The following is a 22,859-nucleotide window of genomic DNA, read 5'->3' on the forward strand; positions in this document are numbered from 1 at the left end:
AAGTGGCGTTAAGTTTTATAGATGTTTTGCGTGAGAGTTGCAGTAATGGTGTCGTCATATTCGCCTGGTATACTGAAGCGCATCGCTAGCTAGTATACGCACTTTCCACGCATGTTCCTTTCAGTTCAAGTGTTGCGCTCATTACGTACCATGTCGAAAGTGCAAATGGAGGGGGCTTACCTGACCTGGGCAGTCAGGCACGGCTTACCCGATTAGGGCAACTATCGCATCCCACAACATTGTGGGGGAAGGAGCACAGAACAACATCATCTTGGTTCTTTATAATGTGCTTTCTGGACTGATTTCATCTTAAATATCACATTGACGTTACTACTACTACTAAGAATTCTACGAACTTGCATCAAACAGTAAGCTCAACCCTCCTCCCAGATGGGGATGGAACCGACGTGCCGGTCTCACAGCATTACTAACGCGCCATCGTGAAATCAGTGTCTGGAACCCTCGTCCCCCTCACCGTCATCAAAGGCGCAGGCCATGAATTTATCCCCCTGCCAAAAGGCGACAACGCGACTGTCGCCGACTTCCACACGTAAGCCACCCCCTCTTGTCTCATCATCACCTTTTCCCTCTCTCCCCAGCAATCCAAGCCCGTCTGTAACAATCGCAATCCATCTCATTCGAGGAGCATCTTTGCGTATAGAACAATTATGTATCCCGGGAATCGAAAGTGGCTCATCGCTCTGCGTCGTCTCACTTCCTCCAAGGCCACGCTCCATCATCTAAACTCCCTTCTAACTCACGCCAGCATCCGTACTCAAACCCCCTCTTCACCCTCACACCTAACATCCGGCTTCTACAAGATCGAAGCTGGGCCTTCGAAACCTGCCTCTTATGACTTTGAGGAGACGAAGTATGTTCTGAGTGGTCAGATCGATGTGCTGGATGAGGCAACGGGGATCACGCATCATCTTGTCGCGGGCGATTTTGCGTTTTTTCATGTGGGGAGTGAGTAATCGCCGATGTACGAAGTGCATGTGAGACAAACACTGACTTCATACACCCATCTTTAGGTAAAGTGCAGTTTTCGACCAAGTCGAGCGGTATGGCGTTTTATGCTGTTACGAGGCCGGTTAGGGTGGCGCATCCGGGGTTGGTGAGGAGGGAGGAGAAGACGTCGAAGTTGTGAGGAGCGAGAGGATCATGAACGGAAAGAGAGGGAAGCAAAAGAAAGGAGAGAAAGATTATAAATTGGGGTGTTGTGAAGTGTAGAGGGAAGGGTTGGTTGGTGTCGAATGACGCGGCGAATGAGTGTTGCGGCACAAAGTCGCTGCAGCAGAGACGCTTCTTCAACAGCTTGTACGGATTCGAAATCTACTTAATGCAAAAAGAAGACTTGATGAATGATGCTACGTCAAGAATAAACCTCTCTAAATGTCGTGCGATGGTCAATATACGTGCCTCGGTGCGATGATACCTAGGTACAGTCGCATGAACATGCTGGGGTCCATAGCGTCGTAACAGTAGAGCGCCATACTCTCTAGAATCCAGTACAATTGAGTCCCAAGATACGAAGGAACTGACCCGTGCTAGGTCACAGTGCGCGATAGTTGTGATGGGTTAAGTTTTAACCACCAAGATTCTCATGAAAAGGAAGAGAGAAAAGCGAAACATCACTCTTGAGACCCAGCCCAGAGTGGATCTATGTACACCACGGATATTGTGTTATGCAAGCTCTTCTTTAGGTAGCCAAGGCCATGGTATGGGATTTCCAGGTGCCCGAGTCAAGGCACACTCCACTGAAGCTTCTCGACCAGGTACACCGCCTGCACATGCAGTTCACGATGCTTGATATGGATTCGTCGGATGGGGACCGGTTTAGCTAATGGCTTCAATTGGTTCTTGTGGTAGCGTATTGAATCGGAGCTCTAGAATGTCGGAGGGAGTCGAATGGTCCGATGTTGGCGCTTTGGTGGTGGATTTAGCGATGTGGTCCACCTCCGACTTTCAGATCAACGCAGTGCTGGTTTGATGCCTGGTCGCCGCTCTCGATATCGCCTTCAGTGCTGGAGATGAGGGACTGTAGTAACGTTCAGGATGCTACTTCAGCGACAAGACAGTCGGAGCGATAAGAACTGCTAAGCATCTTCTCTCCCGGATGCTTGAGCAGTGATGTCTGCGCCGCCGGTTCTGCCCGAAGCAGCCCCCAACCCGCCATGCGAGAGCCATGCGAGGACCCCGGGTTCCACCCACCTACCCAACAACACGGGCTGGAGTACCGGGGGAAGACGAGGCTGGAGCGGAACAAGTCGGACGGCGTACTTTAGTAAGGTATGCGCCCTCTGCGCTGCCCTCCCGGCTCGTCCTAAACAGGCATGGGCGCCGAAGCAAAGCGTTTTCTCCGATGGTGAGGGGATATGCATGCATGGCCTTCACACCAACCCGCCCCCTCCCCATGCTCCGATTCCGATGCACGCATGGACTTTCTGATCTTGGGGGAATTGGCTATTCGCGCCGTTTCCTGACACATCACGAGGGCGTTCGACGTCATTGCGCGCGTTGTTTGTTGGCGTAGCGCGCAGAGTTTGGTATTGGTTGGGCCGTTCGAGATGCCTGGTAGTTTGGGAACAGCGAGAACTGGTCGCGAACGTTACGCCAGGCGCCACTACCGCATGTTCCGCGATGCTTATCTTCATGTCAAACTTGGCACCCTCAAATACCAGCGATAGAGACGTTTTGCTGTGGTATGCCAAAGTTCCTCGAGACGACTACACGCGCGACCTTCCACACCTGTCCGGAGAGTATCTCGGCAGGAATATTGGATCCAACCGCAGAGCCGCATGTGGGGCGCTAGAAGCTTCTTTGCAGCCAAGCTCCACCAAGGCGGTCGGTCCTTTGCTTGTTTATCTCCACCCGTCTATACTCTTCCTGGGCAGCCCATGATAAGTCTGCAACAACCGGCTTTGCGCTGGTGCTTACTACCCCGGCATTGCGATCCGCGCAAGGCAAATTTTTTGCCGCGTTCGTGCCATGGAGACTCCACGCGTACGTCACGTCACGTTGGTGGTGGGATGGAGAGCGCCATGGGGAGGCTTCTCCATGGGCATGGGTCGTCTCCACTGGGGTTTATAAAGGGCGGAGATGCGTCCGCTTGGGAGGGGGTTGTGAGATACCAGCCTTTTGCTGCAGCCTTTCTCCCTTTTTTCTTCCTCCCTTCCTCACTGTTGATCTTTCGTTGATCACTGCCCATCATGGACGAGAAGGACACCAAGATGGTTGAGGAGACCTCGTCGCCGCAGCACACTCTGCAAACCGAAAAAGCCGACCACATCCAGGTCGCACCTACACCGGACTACTCCGCACCCAAGGCAAAGACAGAACAACTCGAGGATGCGAGAGGATGGGAATCCGAGAACCTGATCCAGGATCTTGAGAAGGAGTTGGAGCAGGCCAACTACAAGAAGGGCTTCTTCGACATCGAGTTCAAGAACCCCAAGCATTTCACATGGATGATTGTCGCATTCGCATCCATGGGTGGTCTGCTATCTGGCTTGGACCAGTCGCTCATCTCTGGTGCTAACCTCACACTTCCCGACGACCTCCACCTGACTGCCCAGCAAAACTCGCTCGTCAACTCTGGTATGCCGCTCGGAGCCGTCGCTGGTGCCTTCCTCATCTCGCCCTGCAACGAATACTTTGGTCGCCGCTGGGCCATCATCATCTCCTGTATTCTCTACACCATTGGTGGTGCGCTCGAAGCCGGATCCATGAACTACGGCATGATCGTCGCTGCCCGTGTCATCCTCGGTGCTGGTGTCGGTCTCGAAGGTGGTACCGTACCCGTCTACGTCGCTGAGACTGTCGAGAGCAGACTCCGTGGTAACCTCGTCTCCCTCTACCAGTTCAACATCGCCCTCGGAGAAGTCCTTGGCTACGCCGTCGCCGCCATGTTCATCACTGTGCCTGGTAACTGGCGTTACATTCTCGGTAGCTCCCTCGTCTTCTCCACCATCATGGGTGTCGGTATCCTCTTCATGCCCGAATCTCCCCGTTACCTTATGCACAAGGGCAAGCCTCTGGAGGCCTTTAAGGTCTGGAAGCGCATTCGCGGTACTGCTACTCATGAGGCACGCGAGGAGTTCTTCGTCATGAAGGTCAGCACTGAGATGGAAGAGGCTGAGGTCGCTGCCGGACGCACCAACCGCTTCCCATGGATGGACTTCTTCACAAAGCCGCGTGCTCGCCGCGCCATCATCTACGCCAACATCATGATCTTCCTCGGCCAGTTCACCGGTATCAACGCCATCATGTACTACATGTCCGTCCTGATGCACCAAGTCGGCTTCGACACCGTAACCGCCAACTACATGTCTCTTGTCGGAGGCGGCTCCCTCCTCCTCGGTACCATCCCCGCCATCTTCCTCATGGAGACCTGCGGTCGTCGCTTCTGGGCCATTGCCATGTTGCCCGGTTTCCTGGTCGGTCTCGTCCTTGTCGGTATCTCATACCACATGGATTCTCTGAGCGCTACTCTCGGCACCTACTTCACCGGTCTCATCCTCTACGAGCTGTTCTTCGGTTCCTACGCCGCATTGACCTGGGTCATTCCCTCCGAGGTCTACCCCACCTACCTCCGTTCCTACGGTATGACCACCTCCACCGGATGGCTCTTCCTGTCCTCCTTCATCGTCACCTACAACTTCACCGGCATGCAAAACACCTTCACCAAGACTGGTCTTGCGCTGGGTTTCTACGGTGGCATCGCCGTGTTGGGCTGGTTCTACCAGATCTTCTTCATGCCTGAGACGAAGGATCTCACGCTTGAGGAGATTGACCAGTTGTTCCAGAAGCCTACACGCCAGCTTGTTGCGGAGAATGCGAAGAGCTCGTGGCAGGTTACGAAGGACTTGTGCCATTTTAGGTTCAAGAAGGTCTTTATTGATAACAACAGGAGGCGCGGACGCGAGGAGTAGGAGATGAAGAGTCTCGATAGGAGGGTCTCAGGTTGCCACGTGCACCTGAAACTGTAGAGGTTCATTACGATGAATGCTCGTGTTATGAGCGTATGATGAACGCCGGAATATTTGGTCGGAAGATATGATAATTACAATATACCCACAATGTACATTTTGATTTAGGCATCCTTTTCCCATTTGCATGGCTTCGTGACTTGAGATCTTTTGTTGTCTTGTCTTGGTAGACGCGTTGCGCATATCCCATTAGCAAGAACTATGCGCACTGCTCTACGCACGGCCTCTGTCTCTAGCAGAGACTCCAAGAAAGCCAGGCCTCGTAAAACACTCATCCCATCCGCAGTGCACTAGGATGTCATCAGCTGTTATATACCATCCCCAGCGCAGAATAGCCTTGAAGACCAACACAAAATACCTCTTCCATCATCTCCATCAAACTCATCCGCGGTGTTGAGATTGCACTCTCACTAAGATAAAACTAAGACAGTCCCAGCGTCTGCATCATAGCTTGAGACAAAACCCAGACACGTTCACTCTACACCGATGACCAGCCTGTTCTACAAAACACATCTCTTCGCGTGTGCGAAACGCGGTATTCGTCGCTCTTGTGAGATTACGCTCGTTTACCAAGGTTATCAGCAAATCGGCACTCCGCTTATCACGCTCGTTCTGAGGGTAATGAAAGAAGATCGATTACTTACATCGCTATTATCTTACTTCATTCATCGCAATTCTCTCTCGTTCCGAAGACCTGCGAGTCAAATTACCCCATCAACCTCCAAAACATAATCATCATCCATCAGACCACTAAACGGCCGACCATGCCATCAGACCACCTCTCCACCACGCTAATACCCGTTGACATCCCAACCAACGTCAACGAAAACGCTTCTTCTGCTACCAACATCCCCGGCATGCTTCTACTCATCCTTGTCGTCAGTCTGGCAGTCGTTGGGATAAATGTCATCGGACTTATCATCGGAGTGATTGGGTGTATGGGCTGGGGTACCGTGAGTGAGGATAACAGTGGGGATGGTATGTTTTTATTTCTTCTCGTTTCAAAAAAGGGTTGGGTGATGGTTGTGTGCTCAGAGGTGCGAAAGCTGACATGTATCTTTTCGTGCTAGGCCAGGTCACACCGAAGGGTCAGGATGCTATCGATGAACGTGTCGAGGACGGAGGGGGTGATGTGATAGCGTTGGGTATCGTCAACCCATGTGGAGACAGTGCATAATTGGGTGGATGTGAGGAAGCGGACACATATGTTGTAGAATGAAAGCATGGCGCTTCTTGGCCAGAGGAATGATATCGAGCTATCAGAAAAGAGGACGTCGCAAAAGAGAGAAAGGTATGCAGCAGAAACAACGACGCGTCGCAACAGTCGCTACACAAGCCGAGTAGAAAAAACGTCTCTAGACCTGCTTCCATGCTCTTTCCTGTCATGTGCATATGATCCAAACCAACACCATCCCACACACTCAAATCTGCACCTTCCTAAACTTCAACGCCTTCGTCGGATCAGGCATACTCTGCGTGCTCACATCAACCATCGGATACCTGACGGTCTCATCGTTCGGCATCTTAACATCATACTCGAGGATCAGCCTGACCAAAATCATCTTGATCTCATTGGCAGCGAAGAAGCGGCCTGGGCAGGCGTGGGCTCCGTAGCCGAAGTTGAGGTTGGTCTCGTTGGTGGTGACGAACTGGTTGCGTGCAATGTCCGCTGCTTTGCCGCTCTGGCGTGCCTTGTAGGCGCGGAAACCGTCGAATTCGTCGGCGGAGGGGTAGTTCTTTTCGTCGAGGTAGACGGCTGCCGAGGGGACTTCGATGGTGACGCCGGGTGGGATGTATTGGCCGTTGCTGAGGGTGATGCCTTTGAGGACGCGGCGGTTGAAGGCCGCTGGAGGGGGTGGGGTTAGTTGTGATGTTCTCCAAGAGTGATGCATATCGAGAGGATTTAACTTACTGTAGCCTGTTGGGTAGAAGCGAATGACTTCCTTCATGTAGCTATCGACTTTCTCCATCTGTTGCAGAGCGCGGGAAGTAATGACTCCGTCGTTGTTGGCCATGACATTGCGGATCTCCTCACGGAGAGGATCGATGTACTCTGGCGTGACGGCGAGTGTGTGCATAATGCTGGTGACGGTCATGCTTGTGGTGTGGATGGCGGCGAAGATGAGACCGAGTTGGAACCTGGTAATTTCGTCGATCGTGTCTTTACCTTTACCCCTCGTGATCATCCACTGCAGCATGTCGTCTGGCTCTTGCCAATTCGGATCTTTCGCCTTGGCGGTCATCCTCTCCTCTACGATTGGGTGCAGAAAGTCGCTCAGTTGTTGCTCGATCTTGCGAAGCTTGACGATCTCTGGGAGGCGGGGACACAGGAACGGCTTCAGCCATGGGCGGACCTTCTTGCAAGCTGTGACTCCTGCCACGAGATCCATTGTGTAGTTCGTTCCGAGCTTGATGTATTCTGGGTTGCGACATAGTTCTGGTCCGACGAAAATGCGACCGGAGACTTTTGCAATGACATCGACGAGCTCTTTGAAAATGTAAACGTCGGTCCATTCTTCGCATGGGGGCATAGACTCTCGTAAAGCGATGTCGACTTCCGTGGCGATTGTTGGATTTAATCGAGCTACCATAATATCAGCTTCACCAGCTCGTGAGCAGCATTGTTCGTTTCGACCTACGTAGTGCTGGTGTGAGGTCATGCTTGACCGAATGAAGACCGGTCGCTCCCTCAACCTGCAGTTTGGTGTATTTGACTTCCATGAGCTATAGGCGGTTAGCTTTGTTTCGACCTCAACTGCTCACGTCTACATACCTGCTTGACGGCGGCAGGGAAGCTGAGAACATCATCTGGGAGTTTTCGCAGCTCTGGGAGCAGACTTGAGGGTATGACGATATTGTCTTCGCCTAGAGAGGTATGAGCGATGCGCTTTCTTTTTTCTTGGAATATGCAAACATACCCTGCTCTCCTACAATTCTGTACACTGAGTCTTTGAACTAGCAGCGCTGTGAGTAAGAGCATTTCAAAAGACCCACGATTAGCTTACTTTAGCGTAACCTTCTTCATACATCTTCTTAGCAGAAGTGAGGTATGCCTGTCGGTGTTTCTCTCCGGTCTCTCCGCCGAGAACCGGCAGGCTTCCCAGCTGGGCCTTTCGTTTCAGTTTGGGAACGTATGCGCAGACTGCGAAAAAGAGGGTTGCGATAGCCACAGTCTGCAGCGTGTGCGTCAACTGCGCCATAGTTTGGCTGTCCATCATCGTAGATTCCTGTGTAGGAGGCACCGCGGAGGTGTTGATGTTTTCGAATTTGGCGGCCATCTTCGAGGTAAGCAGTGGGGTTGCCCTTAGGTTCGATATGTCACCTGCGGGTGCTGTGTGTTGGTGTCGGAAGGTGGATGGTGAGTGGCGGGTGAAGTCGCGACGTGGTCGTCCTTCTACATATACCGAGAATGTTTCCCCTGGTCTAGAAAAGCCAGGATCATTGGTGCGCTTCGCTCTATACGGTTGATACGGTGTATACACAGAGCGGATCCTTGGTTCCGGCGGTCGCGCTGTTAGCGATGGAGCCGTCTACTGACCGCTAGGGTCTGACGGGCAAAGCGCTCGACGATCCCCAGGCCAAGCCTGACCGTTTGTGTCTCGGGGTCACACATTGAGTTCAGCCCTCAGCACTCCATTCGTACTCGACGTCAGATCACTGGGCCAAGGGAACAACCCGGACATTCTTAGCGAGTACCTCATCTGTTCTTTGTCGAGGTTGCTGAATATGCCTCAGCGTCACCAATCTTTATCTTTGACGGTGAGAGACGATCCAATCGATGGCCTTGCAGTACGGGAAGTACGCCCGAAGTGCTTCACCAAGCAGCCTAGACTGACGCGTATGTGCGGCTCGGAAGGATCATTACCCTGCGCGGGCGTTGGTGAGCACGGTCGGTGAGGGGCATCAGCAGAACCCTGGCAACGGACCGCACGCGCCATGCCGACGATGAAAGAACAATCGTCCTTCGCGTCGGTGCACGCAGTGCACGATGGACATGTTTGTGTAACCAGGTCGTTAAAGAGAGGCAGGTGCAAGAAGGAGCTGCTGGACCCTTGCTGCGGCTGACGCCTCTTCCGTCTTCCGTTCATCTAACCGAGCCAGATCTCTACGCGAGGCTGCTGCACCAGCACGGGAATGTACCCGAATTCGAATCCTTCGCTGGCCATTCTCCATCGTTATGATCCTTGCTGATTCATCCAATATGAAGTCGATGGGTACGAGATACGACTGCTTGCGCAGCTACCCAACTTTGCGACAGTCAGAACCTGCAGCAAGGACTCCACAAGCAAGGAGGGATGGCTGCTCACACCGGATCACGATGTTCCGACATGTCGCTGCACCACCTTCCTCCCTCTTGGTCCTCCAACAAACGCATCGTAAGCACTCTATCATGGAGGACCCATGGACAAACCACATAACCGATGCAAAAGACGCCTCGTCGCTTACCCTAGTACATAGACATGTCCACGCGTCCAACCAGGCAACGAAGAAGTAAGCGCCGTTAAAACAGACCGATATGTCGCGCAGCAAGCCAAAGCCCAAGCACATGGCCAGCCACACTCACCACGTAGTACATACCACAAGGAAATGCCCACTGGCATACCTTCAACAGCACTGTGGCACTTGGCGATTGTAGGACAGTTCTCGTCTCGACAAACTTTAGCCCGCCGTATCGCGCGTATTCCGGCGTCCAATCAGAGCGTAGAAGAGCTCTACCACCCTCCCATGCAAATGTGTATGTATCCAAACTTTCGCTTTCGCGTTCGCCCTCGTTGCTGAGGTTGGCCGTTGCCCCAGGCGGACCGATTTCCCCGCCTCTTCGCCGTCATCAATTCGGGATGTAGATCGCCCGGTGCTAACACACCGGTGTGCTCACGTGATCTTCACATCTGCGTAAAAATAAACCACTCTTGGTAAGCTATCTATTAATTGCTCGTACAGCAAGCATCTTTATAGGCGTACCATCAGGTGCATTAATGTTTCGTGAGGCTCTTGGCATCACCAGCAATGGAGTGCGCCACGACCTCAGACTAGGGCCTGCCCAGGTGGTCTTGGCTCGGGCTGGTTTGAGATTGCATTGTGGTATACGGCATGATTGCGATGGCTTTGATGTTGCTTGGGCATCACCAAAATCATTCGCGCAGCACCAAACTTCATGTGCCAAGAGTCTCACGACTTACGTGTACATGATGGTGAAACGGCGTATGGAGCTGCGAATTTCCAGTATCTTCCGGTTTCAAAATGATCATATCATGACAGTGTAGTTGGCAGTCCTGATATTCCATTCTACGCGAATTGATTGTTTCCTAGTGTTATGATTGAATCATCATAGCGACCGAATGAACCCAAGAGGTAGCAAAAGAAGTTTCTTAAGTGAAGAACGAGAAGGACTGTAAAGTGTAGAAACAGATGTAGATCTATTCGCGACGACTTTATTCGAAGTCATTGGGACCTCCTCTCCCGACAATCGGATTCAGAGAGAAGAGCACATGGGCATAGAAGAAGGCTTGCGAATAGAGATGGAGATCACGAGAAGAATAGCTGATGCGAAAGATATAGATTAGCGAAGTAAAACGAAACGTGTTACTCTGGTCATACGAAACCCAGACATATTATGTCGTTCCGAAGAGACTGGAGATCAGTTCAGTACGTTGCAAGGTGCGAGGACGAAGCACGAATGATGCCAACGGACAGCACCCCCATGCGAGATGTGAACTACTAACCTTTTCCAACATATGCGGCGTACAGACTCTTATTAGTGAGACAAACGATCAACAGCTATACAGGCTAAGCGGTTATTGTGGTGCGAGATAGAGATTGTGATGTAATCTTTCTACCTTTAGAACGTGGTGGAAGCAGGAAAGACATGTATGGTAACAGCTACGACATGCAGCCGCTCTGATTCTTTGCCTTGTACCCTTCACTTGTATGATATCTTATTGCCACTCGATGTTATACCTAGAACGATTAAGTATACCTCCTTTTCTTCGAAATTATTCCTTTGACCCTTTATAGAGTCTTAGCACAAACTATTGGCCCCTCTACCTCTGCTCTCTTATCCTTCCTATACATTACCTCTATAATCGTAAGCGCAAAACGCATCGCAGTCCCCGGCCCCTGACTCGTGATAATCCCGTGATTAACTACAACCCTCTTCTTACTATACTCCTACCCTGCCTGCTTAACTTCTTTTCTTACACTAGGATGACTCGTGACTCTCTTCTTGCTCTGGCTCGTAGTACTCTCCGCAGCAACAAGCGCCGTTGTAGCAGCGCAGATAGCAGCCACCCATCTCCCTTCTCTCCGGAACTTGCATATCAGTGAAAGAACTTTAGGGGTAGAGCAAAACGTCTTTGCGCCTGGTGCACCGCCGGGCAGGATTAGAATGTCGTAGTCTTCATCCGCTGTATCGAAAGGTACGAATCGCAGGTTTGGGTAGTCGGGTACGATGCGTATGTTGCGTGACATGCTAAAAGGCGGAATGAGTTGATTTGACCACCGGAGATTTGAGGGGGGTTAAGGTAGGATAATACGGGGATGGGGACGGAGAACAGGATCTGGGGATCCTTACTGTGCATAGTCTTCGTTCTTAAGCTCTACACCAGCGGATGTGACTTCGAAGCCCGCGCGGGTAAGTACTGCGATGGCATGTTAGTACCAACTCAAGTATGCCTCTTTTTCCACAACCGGCCGGTCATGTAAAGTGGTGTTTAGCTACTAGTCATTCTGAACCAAGTAGGCAGCTATTGCTCTCAAGCATCCGCAACAATATCCTCTTTCATGCACTCTTTGTGGGACCTCTCATATGGGAATGACTATTCTAGGCTCGCACGTGCCTACTGCAGCTCGCGGGTGTGGTGAAACAGAACGTATTCAACGTACCATCGTAGGGAGTCACGAATTCAATCTCCTCGGATCCATCGGCGACCAAGATCAGGGCTTTCGGCACGGGCATCGTGGGTTGTGTTTTAGAGAACTAGCTTATTTTCACGTGATGCGAGTAGTTTTGTGTGGAGTTATAAGAACAGAGCGTAGTTGTCGATAGAAAGGATGGTTACTGTAAGCATGGTACCTAGGTGGCTTCGCGCCTTAGCTAAGTATGACGTATGATGAGCATCGGGGAGGGGCTCGGAAACACGTTCCGAACGTTCCCTATAATCATGCCTCGCAATGGAATGTGAGGCAAACTTTTTTCAAGAGTGATGATACATATGCGGCAAGTTCATCTCACAAGTCACAAGATCATAGCCAGCGCCAGTAAAAAGGTCGTCAAAGATATAGCATTCGCGACCTCTCCTCCACGTTACGGTACGCCCAAAGCAATCGGTCGTCAAGGATATCACAAAAAAGCCGCACAGGACATCGTGTAAGGTTCTCCCGTCTCCTATGTACACACCTTCCGCCTCTCGTCTTGTGTGCTTTGCTCGTAGGATTCCACCTAGATTCTCCATCCCGTGTGTAAGGTAGAAAAGCAAGACGCTCAAACAAGACGCTCAAACAAGACTCGAGTCGAACTCAGCAGCATCGTTCAAAGACACCAAAATGTGCAGAAGATGCGTAAACATCACCACCTTTCTTCTATGCATTCGCGTGGAACCCCGGGATATCTCTCTCTTCTCTCTCTTTCTCTCGTAAGCTCGTGCAATGTGACACGAACCACCTCCTTCATATAAGACAGGACGTCTTATAAGAGATGAGCGGTCCTCCGTCTTCGTCAAGATATTAGAGCGGTTGTTGCAACTTGATGGAGCGCCTGCCTCCTCCATCTTGCTGGCTAGCCAGTTGGGAAAACAAAAGCAAACAGGGTATGTCACAAAAAAACCGGGAAGAAAAGCAGCCAGACCGCGTCTATCGTTGCAAGGGTGTAATTCGCATCGCGGAAAGTTTGGAGGTATCAAAGGCGAGGTAAAGACGTGTGAGTGAACAAGCAAATAGGCCCCTAGCATGACCATGCTCGCGGAACTCCGAAACACCGGGTACATCGTGTGAAAGCAAACGCAGACATAGGTTCGTAATATGCCCCAAAGGGCTCCTCCAGATCCGTGTTTGGAACTGGTAGTGGATAATGTGGAATGCGCGAGAATTTGCTGAGATCACAAGCTCATAGTCAACCATTCCTGTAGTTCATTCGTTAGTATTTTTCGTTTGATCTTTGAGCAAATGTTACTTACCCATTCAGCAGGACCAGATGATTGCAGGCCTTGGCCCATGGCACCCATCGGAAGTGCGCCCAAATTCTGGCCTGGGAAAGGACTGGGACTAGCGATGGCAGTGTCTTTTCTGCGCAATGGCGCTCTCCCACTCGTATCGTCCGCATCGCCCATTTCGAGCTCCTGTGATTCCACTTTGCTCGAGCCGCGAACACGCTTCGGCGCAGGAGCGACAGTGCGAGTCTGTGCCAAGTTTACGGAGCTGTTGGACTTAGGCGGACCAGGCGCGATTGGCACCACACCGCTCGGTTTTGAGGATGTCGGTGTGGTAGACGAGGACATGGTGCCGGAGGCGCCTCCACCAGAGCCAGTAGATTTTGGAGACTCAGACTCGGCCGCCTTGTGAGACGTGGGAGTCGTCACCGGGGTGTGCGCGATTGAGTTCTTTCGCGACGACTTCTTTGACGATCGCGTAGATGTCGTGCCAACAGGTGCGTTGCCGCTCCCGCGGTTGCGCTTCTTGATTACATCGGTCTTGAGCGACAAGGGCCGAACAACTCCGTGCAGCTTTAAAAATAAGCCACATGCATTGCAAAGTGGATGTCCCTCCGGGTTGCGTCTCCACAAAGGCGTCGTCTGGGTGAAGCAGTTGGTGCAGGTTGTGGGGGCACCGCCGTCACCCTGCTTCGATCCACCAGGACTTTGAGGCCGTGATGGGGCTGCAGAATTAAAGCCAGACTCTGGCGGTGAATTGGGTGACGAGACTAGACCATGCATGCCCTGGTGCAGCATTCCAGCAGCGTTAGGTGTTGAGCTAGTGCGGGGTATTTTCTGGCGTCGTGGATCGCTCCCTCGATTGCGTATGTCGCTTACAGAGGCAGCCGAGCCATGCGTCCGCCCAAGACTGCCCCCAGGACTCCAGTGATCTTGCGGTGAGTGCACCATTTCGGTGCCGCCAATTGTGACCGTCTTGCGTGGGGGTCCTGCCGGGTACCGCGCTTGCATCGGGTTGAATTGATTCGAGAGATTTGTCTCCCACTGGTAGCCAGCATTGAAGTCAAGTGACCCGTCCTCCATCTGCGAGTAGTCCTGTGGCATGGTACGGTCTGCGAACGCGCTTCCCTCGTCGTCCTCGGCGTCAGAATCTGCGCCGAAGGTGAACATGTTCTCCTGACGTCCCATCTGCATCTCGTGCTGCTGTCGTAGCGGCAGATGGTTGTGGAGTACTTGAGACGGATCTACGTGACTCGACTGGCCAAACGACGACGCTGAGGAGAATGGCAGCGAGCCGCTAGTGCTCGTGACTGGACTGAAGACAGAGTCGGGGCCGCCGGCTCCAGGATTGAAGATGAACTGCGGCTGCATGGAGGTCGACAGGTTGGAGGGGCGGTGGGGCCCATACGAGGCGCCGCCGTGGGAGTTGCGGATGTCCATGCCACTCCGGTCAAAGTACATCTGGTTGTCCTCGGGAATGGGCTGTGGGGTGGAGACGGTGGAGGGGAAGGCGGAGCTGGGCGGGGAGTAGTAGTCGGTGGAGTTGAGGGAGGAGGCCATGGACTGCTGGTTGAACATGTTGGAGTTGAAGGCGTTGTGGCTCATGAGGGGCGAGCCGACAGGAGAGAAGCCCGAGAAATTCTGCTGGTAGGGGCCGGCGGAATGTATGACGGGGTCGTCGTGCATGGAGAAGGTGTCTATGCTGAAGGGGGCCTGGGCCTGTGAGGCTGGGAAGGTGGGGGGCTGCATGGAGTGGTCGAGCGAGTACTGGTGCAGGTCGTGCTCGGCCTGGGCGTCGGTGGGTATCATGATACTGTTGACGGGAGGGACCAGAGGAGAGGCTTCAGCGCGCCGCTTGGGAGGCTGATAAGAGGTTAGTAGGGAAATGGCAGGGCGAGAGATAAGGAACTCACTCGTCGCTCGTCGATGCTGGTCTTGCGGACGTGTCGCGGAACGTAGCCAAATTCATCCTCTCTGTGGATAGTAGGAGGCACCGAGGGCGCGGAGGCGCGGGCGAGGGAGAGGTTGTGGTCGTTGGCTAGATGCGGCTTTCTTATCGGTATCGCTGGGGCTGTTGCATTAAATGGAGCCGCATCCTCATTCGACAATTCGGGCGACAGGCCTGCAGGACTGCCGACGGACGACGGAAATATAAAATCGTCCAGGTTCATGGCGTCGTGGGGCGAGTTCTGCTGTACCTGCGCTTGCTGGTCCTGCGACTTGCGCAGCTGCTGGGCGATGCCGCTGGGAGCGGATCTTGGCGGCGGTCTTGCGCCTGCTGTTGAGGGCGGCGGCGGCATCAGTTCAGCGTGGTGCGCATCGGGAGCGGGCCTGCGCGCGAGGAATCACAGTTAGCCAGCTGGTATTGGGGAGTCAAGTGGTAGCGACGCAAAAGCAAGTGCGGCATATGCGTACCCTTTATTGCGATCCATCTCGGCGCGGCGCATGTTCATGGCCATCATCCGCCAGGTCAGGTTCTCCATGCGCTCAGCATTGGGAAGCTGCGTCTTTGCCCGCGAGTAGAGCTTCCAGATTTGCGTGCCCAGCGGATCGTTCTTCTGCAGCTGCTCTGGCGATTCCACGCTGGGGGCGCCCGCATCGTTGCCGAACGCTGGGAAGATGGCATCCTGGAGCATGCCCCTCTTGGGGCTCGTGTCATGGGCCGACTGTACCTCCATTTGGCCCTCTGGTCTGTCAAAGTCCATGGGTTTTCAGACGGGGTGGTGCCCTCTTTGGTGGGCGGCGGATATTGCGAGTGTGCCTCTCACGGGAAAGCGATGATGTAGCTGCGTCGGCGCGTGCTCTGAATCGGATGGGCGCACCCCACGTTAGCTGCGGACCTCAGCTGCAACCAAGCCGAAGTAGGCCCTGCACTGACTGAAGGCACTGGGCAGGCTGCGAGAAATAATACTAGGTTCGAGAGGCCCAGAGTGAGGGCGGGATTGTCTGTTGCTTGATGCGTGCTGAGTGCTGGCCTCGCACAGCGACAACGGCCTGTCACGAGTAGATATTGGACTGTGGCTGCTGTCCTCCACGGGGAACAAGGCTCGAAATGTTCGCGCTCCCGGGACCAGTGAGCGGCGCAATAATTGAATTGCAGCGATGCGGGCTCCAGCGTGCGACGGGCAGCCGGTGGCACTGGGTGGGTCGTGAGTCGTGACGCTGGGCCTTGGTGAGCAGAATGAGATGCCTGTGTGGAGCGTTCGGCACCCACGCTCAGACTACGCTGCCCCCACCATTCACTCTCTTCACTCTCGGACGCCAATCACACGTGCAGCCTGCACCCTAGCTGCTAGGGTCCTGTTTGGGGCGTTCCCTACCCTCGCAGCGCGGCACGCCCTCTCCACACTGTCGTCAAGTGCGCGACTCAGAAAAGCAATGCTGCGCGCACACGACACCCAGACCTGACGCGTTTGCGGCGTGAAGCCTCCGGGCCCGCAGCCACTGCAACCTCAGATGTGCGATGACCCACGGCGGTTGAGCTCATGGCCCGCGAGGTGTGTGTGGGCTGGACGGGAGAATGCTTGCCTGCCGCTTAGCATGCACGCCCTTGCTCCTATCGAGACCGCCTGAACCGTGCTGCGAGGATTCTTGGGAACCCCGGACAGAGTCTCGGAGCTCAGAATTACGAGCGGCCAATTTGTCGGCGTGCTGTGCTGTCGTGCAGACCAGCGACGCCAGTCAACACCAGAGCCCTACCAGAAGAACCCTAGGCCCTCGGTGTCTCGTTTCGAGAACAATTAGAGAAACCACGATTCACGATGCCATCTGCACTGCGCTGATCCCGGGACGTCACTTCCTTCAGGCCTCGCCAATGTTCCCTCTTGACATGTTCTACTGCACGACTACGGCCCACCAACACCAGCCGGCAAAAGCTTACGCGAATAGACATCTGCAGCCCGCCTCGATTGGCTCCTGTGCATTGCCTACCCGCTCCTGTCGACGTCTACGCTGCGCTACGCTGTAGTCTCGATGGAGGCTGCACTGCTCGACCCAGGGCAAGTATGCCTTGCCTCGCCTGCCTCACCGTCACCGCGAGCTTGTCAGCCGACTGCATGCAATAGCAGTATTGTGTCTTGTGACCAGCGCCGAACAAGAGGGCTTTCACCGCGTGTATAGATCCATAGCACTCCCATCGTTTACCCGACGGTGGAGCATGTCATCCGAATGGTGCCGAACGCGACTGCATCTCGGCACTTCCTTTCCTAGATTTCCCGATAGCCTCACAAATCTCAGGGTCTTTGTTTACCAGGCCCACACAACGATCCACCGCACATAGCGCGGAGCACGTGGTTGCAAGTGAACTGCGCTTTCAGTCGCTCATCCGACAACGCCTGCCGGTACCAAAACACACACGCCATTGCTGGTTTGTGGCGCACTCAACAACCGTAACACTGCAGCTGACGCCATTGGGCCGCGGCTGCTGCTCCCTCACAGGGCATTGGCACAACCAAACTCTGCTTCTTCACAATTATATACTTTCAATTTCTTACCTGGGGGGCCTGACTGACCTGCGGTTCCGCATCAAGATCCGGACGGGTGGGAGATACATTACCAGGACAATGCAAGATTCAACGGTGACGCGGACGGTGGAGACGACTGAACTGTAAGGTCGAGAACATGCAGCTTGTCCTGTAGTTCCTGTAGTCGCTGTCGCAGTGGCGGACGTACCTCTCCTTCTAGAACTATGCACCTATTGCAGTTCAAGATCTCGACTTTATGTTAGGGCCGCATCGGGCAGGGAAGACTCGACGGCTCCTTCAATACACTATCCGACTGACAACGGACCACGTTACATTCCCAACGATCTCGAGACACGCTGAGCGGTACCTGTGGATCGGACGCCGTTGCTTTCGCTCTCTCGCTCTCGGTCCCCTCCTTTCCAACCGGACGACAATTTTAGCCGCGAGCTGTCCCTAATATCAGCTTACAGGGAGCTGGCTATTGGTGGACTCGTTTCATGCAGCATATTGCTTTTCCAGGTCGAACTGCGTACCCACCGGGTTACCCACCAAAGTAAAGGGTCCAGGGCGATGTTGATCTTTCCACTCGACTCCCTCCGACATCTGCAGTGGCATTACTTCGGCCGTCGATTTCATCTAGCACCAGCCGCGAACACCCAATGTTTGATGTTGCGCGTCCGCTAACCTGGATACAATCGCCGGACCCCTGTTGTCCGACCGCCGTGGTGGAGTTTCACATGTCAAAGGCTCGGAAACAGAAAAAGGTACGAATACACATAGGACGCGCAACAGCGTAAACAACTAATCCTGCATCTCACTCCTACGTGAATCCTACAGGAACAACCCGCCCGCTAGCAGTTACTCATCAATGACAAAACCATGCATAGGCAGGGTATGCCAGATATTGATCGCACGCAGCGACCCCACGCTCATTGCCCCAGAGAGTAAGCGGCCTCGCTGCTGTATCCCCTGTCTCATGCAAGCCTCCCAATCCACTTGCATCTGACTTGCATGCATGCAATCAGCCAGGATGTGGAGCCTAGACGCTTTGCTAAACCCGACAGAATCCGCTCTAACCTCGCTTGTCGCCGCATTGCCGACTTGGGCACGCTACAGACGCAGATGTCGTTCAACACACTTGCAATTTTACCATGCTATTCTGCTTTCTGCGGTCTTGCACTGGCTGTAATCCTGATTTTTCTTCTGGCCCGACCAAGCGAAGCGACCATCCGATCCCGCTCTATTTCATTTCCTTTGTGCTTCTCCAGGGCTACCGCGGAAATATCCGTTGCGAGCACGCAATGTCCGGACGGCTGTATGGCGTGCTGGCAAGTTGTATACCAAAATCCACAACTGACGCGGAACTACCCAACCGCCCGACCCGATGAAGAAATGGTATTACACAGCCCCCCCTCGTCTTAACAAGACGGATGCACGTCTTTGTTGGTCGAGTTGAAACATTGGCTGTCTGCTGAGTGGGCAAGGTCGCATGCGCTCCTGATACGAAAACGCGGGATGCCCGTGGGGGTCCGTGTACGTGATTCATTTAGACGTTGTATATTGGCAAAATGATTCGGGGGAAATTTCCCTTTGGACGATGACGATGGGCCCCCTCGCCTGTCCGTCTCCTCCTCATCGACCACACGTCGGTCGGTCGCTTGGACGGACGGACGATCTCCACAGTTGGGCTCGCAACGGTTGGCCATCGTACTGGGGGCCGATCGTGGGTTAAGACGAGGGCGGACGGGAAAGGGTCCTGCTCGTGTGCTTGCTGCCGGGGCGCTGACGTGGAGGCTCGCGTGCTCTTGTTCCGTTTCTAGTCCTTGTTCCGGTTGATCAGGCCAGACCAGCCTTGGTCGGGCGCTGCGACTCGATGTCACTCGAGCGTATTGTAGCGATCAACGCTTTGCCGATGTTGCAAAAATACAATGACGTCTGACGGCGCTACTCGCCGTCTTGGGCGCTGCTCGGCGGGCATGGGTAGCGGGGGTATTGCGTTGCGTGGCTCGGCGGGCGGCGTGAAATGTGCGAATAGCTTCATGCTGTGGTGAAATCGTGAGGCTGTCTCGCAACGAGGTCGAACCGATCGTGATACCCCGGGGACTACCATGGCCCTCCTCACCGTCTTTCCATCTCCATCGTCATCCACTGTCGTCCATCATCTTTTCGTCCCAGGTAGGTAAAGTCGCATCAATCCAAAGTATCTTGTCTTGGCATTCCGGAAGAGGCAGTCGAACGGCGGAGCGGAATCGAGTCCAGCAGCAAGAGTAAGCACCATCAAATCCAACACACAAAGACGACACCCGTGTACTTTATAACCCAAGCACACGCACGCTCAGACCCAGCGAAAAACCTTACGCACGCATAGATAGGCCGGTGAGACCATCGCTCGTTATCATTGCGCGATTGATAACGCCACGCTTAGTGGTCCATGATTGACCTGCCAACCCCCCCCCTCCGAGGCTCACAGGGGCCATTGAGCCTCACAAACTCTGAAACCATGTCCACGATAGGAAGGCCAGCCACAGTTCCCCGGACTTCATTGGCTTGTGGGTTGCCGTTTGAAGACGCAGCGAGGAGATAGTAGAGATAGTGATGTGTACCTATCTCTCGGTAAGGACCCTTATCTGATGCAAGGTACGCGGACGTGCATGTATGTCTGTTGCGGGTATGCGGTCGAGCGTTAGTATCATTGGATGACTGGAAAACGGAACGCGGCGAACGGGAGATGTGGTGCTGCGTGGCTGGAAGTTCGGTAGCTTGGAGGTTATCGTTCTGGAGATGTTGGGGAACTGGGGGAGGGAGACATCTGTGCGCGGTTTTGATAGTAGGACAATGACTAGGGGGCTGGCTCGCCGTCGGCGAATGTCTTGTTCCATTCTGCGAAGTGATTGGAACGACAGATGGGCATAACATGTTGCAATGACGAATGTAGAGGGTAGGGTGAGATGGGTGTGGGTATGGATATCGACAGAGCGCGTAACTGAGTACATTGCTGGATATCTACAACGGGTGCACACCCGCGCATCACGACACGCCGCGACGCGTCGCGTGGACATGAGCAATATTTGTTTCTCTTGCAGTGAACCCTCTCTTCCAACGAGTATAGGTACTTCAGCTGTGATACGCTGCTGTGATCTGACCCAGTCCATCTCTTGTTGGATGGCAAGAATACCGCGTTCCCTCTGAAGAGATGGGGGTACCCGGCCTCCCTATCTCCTGCACAATATCCGTCTCGTCTATCTTCGTAGATACAACTCCGCGGCGCGTTATCGTCGATGCGTATCGTGGTACCTCCGGTGGGATGATGCATAATCTCTCTCCTCTCAGCCCTCCGCCTCACTTATCGCCCTCCTTGCCTTCCTTATCACCCCCTCCCCCCTTGACCGTCTCTTCACCCAGTACTTTACTCGCAGCCATAAACCTACACATTCTCCATTAGTACGACCGTCCTGTTACAGAATCCCAGGCCCGACCAATAACACCTTCCAGCCTCCCTGCTGTTCCGTGGGACCAACTCACATAGCACCAGCGTACCCACCCAGACCACGCATGTCCTGCGCCTGACCGGCTGTCATACGCATCAAGCTTTCCAGATCCGACATATTCGCCGTCAATTGCGCGAGTTGCGCTTGTAGGTGCGAGAGTTGGCGCGGCTTCTGCGAGGGGACGGTGCTGAGGCGTGAACCGCCGGCGGGAGTGTGGGAGCGGGGGGCGTTTGACATTGCGATTGTCGAATCGTTTTCTTTTGCGAGAGCGGCGGGTCGACGTCAGGTAGGGTAGAGAGGTTTAGAAGGAGTGTGTTTGTTTGTGTTGTGTTGGAGTGTGTGTGGGGGAAGGCGCGTCGCACGGCATCGGCTTTGTTGGTGGGACTCCCGCGGCGAAAAGGCCTTGGCGGTTGATTGAATATCCACCGAAGGTCGTCGCACTTTTTCCTCCCAGAGCAACCTTTTTTGTTCATCGCAACATGACTGTGTACCGCCATTGACACGTCGACGTTACCGAGTCACTATTTTTCTGGGTTTATAGAAAACATGGCGACCCTTCAGACGGTTCGTCGGTGGATTATGACAGCTGCCGTCGCTTCGATTACGATCACGGGTACTATCTATGGTGCGGGATTGAAGGGGCAGCAGGAAGTTAAACAGGTATGTTCCATCATCCTTGATACATTGCAGCCCTCCTCCCGACGGTCCTTCCCCTCAATGGGCACGCTGAGCATTCCTTCGCTACAACCATTTCATCCATCATCACCCACTAACCCCACTCCTCATAGAAAACACGATACATGATCGAAGCCACACCCGAAGAACGCATCGCACAGCTCGAGACTACGCGCGCCGAGTTGATGCTCAAGAAGAACGAGATGGAGAGGAAGATGGCGGGATTTGCTGAGCGTAGGAGGGAGAAAGAGGCGCGGGAGAATGGGAAATGAGAGGTTGGAAAAGCTAGGGTCGAACAACTATGATGGCGGGATGGGGTACTTCAATACGGCAGAAAGAGTGGTTCAGCTGGCATACACGAGAGGCGAGGGCTGGGAGATGAAGAGACAGGAGTATGAAGGTGCGTTGATGAGGGTATCGGTTCTCCGGTCGCAATAACGCACGACTGGCAAATTGGGAAATACGCGGCCGACATCACCCCACCTGATGCTGGCATATGTCCTTCGAAAAGCCATGCCACTACCTCCTTCGACCGTCTCACGCAACGCCGATCTTACGTCCACACATCCTCGAAACGAAGAGCCGACACACTCGACACCCATTTCGATCACTTCGCCAACCCCACATACAAGCACCAGCAGCTTCAGAATTCCCACCAAACAGCGAACATGAGTTACAATCCATGTCAGCTATTACCCACACGCTTTGTCATCCCTTCCGCGGAACACATCGCCACGTCGATCTTTGTCGATCTTACCATACCCTCTGCCGTCGCGTTAGGATTTCCCGTCTCGCCTCGGTTCGCCCTGCCCACCGCTCTCGATTCGAACGACCCTGCAGATTTTGAATCCGCTAGAATATATTGCTGAGGGTTCAGCGGGTGGTCGCGTAAGGCTGGCGCTGCCTGGATGGTCGCTTATCATCGAGATGGTGTGCAACATCAACGGCACGGCGTTGATCTTTACGCGGCCTTGCAGGTGAGCTGTATGGTGACGGCATAGTCTACATTGTGCGGAGATACGCTACTACGGGCGGAGGAGGACGCTATTGTCGTGTTCGATTGTGGACAGATGTTCGTCAGCACAAACATCTGTCCACAAT

The 22,859-nt window shown here is 53.7% G+C and overlaps 5 protein-coding genes across 5 annotated transcripts; 2 read left to right on the forward strand and 3 right to left on the reverse strand.

Moving 5' to 3' along the window:
• Positions 1 to 3,209: 3,209 nt before the first annotated feature.
• On the forward strand, positions 3,210 to 4,931 carry J4E85_011725 (uncharacterized protein; the record flags this gene model as incomplete). Its single annotated transcript, XM_051475926.1, has 1 exon — positions 3,210 to 4,931. The coding sequence occupies one exon, from the start codon at positions 3,210 to 3,212 to the stop codon at positions 4,929 to 4,931; it is 1,722 nt and encodes a 573-aa protein (XP_051320274.1).
• A 1,478-nt stretch (positions 4,932 to 6,409) lies between these two features.
• On the reverse strand, positions 6,410 to 8,266 carry J4E85_011726 (uncharacterized protein; the record flags this gene model as incomplete). Its single annotated transcript, XM_051475927.1, has 6 exons — positions 6,410 to 6,834; positions 6,901 to 7,572; positions 7,628 to 7,712; positions 7,762 to 7,853; positions 7,907 to 7,943; positions 7,994 to 8,266. The coding sequence occupies 6 exons, from the start codon at positions 8,264 to 8,266 to the stop codon at positions 6,410 to 6,412; spliced, it is 1,584 nt and encodes a 527-aa protein (XP_051320275.1).
• Positions 8,267 to 13,081: 4,815 nt separating this feature from the next.
• On the reverse strand, positions 13,082 to 15,837 carry J4E85_011727 (uncharacterized protein; the record flags this gene model as incomplete). Its single annotated transcript, XM_051475928.1, has 4 exons — positions 13,082 to 13,105; positions 13,160 to 14,995; positions 15,046 to 15,463; positions 15,548 to 15,837. 4 exons carry the CDS (start codon positions 15,835 to 15,837, stop codon positions 13,082 to 13,084), a joined length of 2,568 nt encoding a protein of 855 aa, XP_051320276.1.
• Positions 15,838 to 20,934: 5,097 nt separating this feature from the next.
• J4E85_011728 (uncharacterized protein) lies at positions 20,935 to 21,320 on the reverse strand (the record flags this gene model as incomplete). Its single annotated transcript, XM_051475929.1, has 2 exons — positions 20,935 to 21,019; positions 21,118 to 21,320. The coding sequence occupies 2 exons, from the start codon at positions 21,318 to 21,320 to the stop codon at positions 20,935 to 20,937; spliced, it is 288 nt and encodes a 95-aa protein (XP_051320277.1).
• A 309-nt stretch (positions 21,321 to 21,629) lies between these two features.
• J4E85_011729 (uncharacterized protein) lies at positions 21,630 to 22,030 on the forward strand (the record flags this gene model as incomplete). The annotated part of the gene is made up of 2 exons (XM_051475930.1): positions 21,630 to 21,743; positions 21,872 to 22,030. 2 exons carry the CDS (start codon positions 21,630 to 21,632, stop codon positions 22,028 to 22,030), a joined length of 273 nt encoding a protein of 90 aa, XP_051320278.1.
• Positions 22,031 to 22,859: the final 829 nt, after the last annotated feature.

The sequence above is a fragment of the Alternaria conjuncta genome (assembly GCF_024043145.1).
Source record: "Alternaria conjuncta strain BMP 0040 chromosome Unknown scaffold_43, whole genome shotgun sequence".
NCBI lineage: Eukaryota > Fungi > Ascomycota > Dothideomycetes > Pleosporales > Pleosporaceae > Alternaria > Alternaria conjuncta.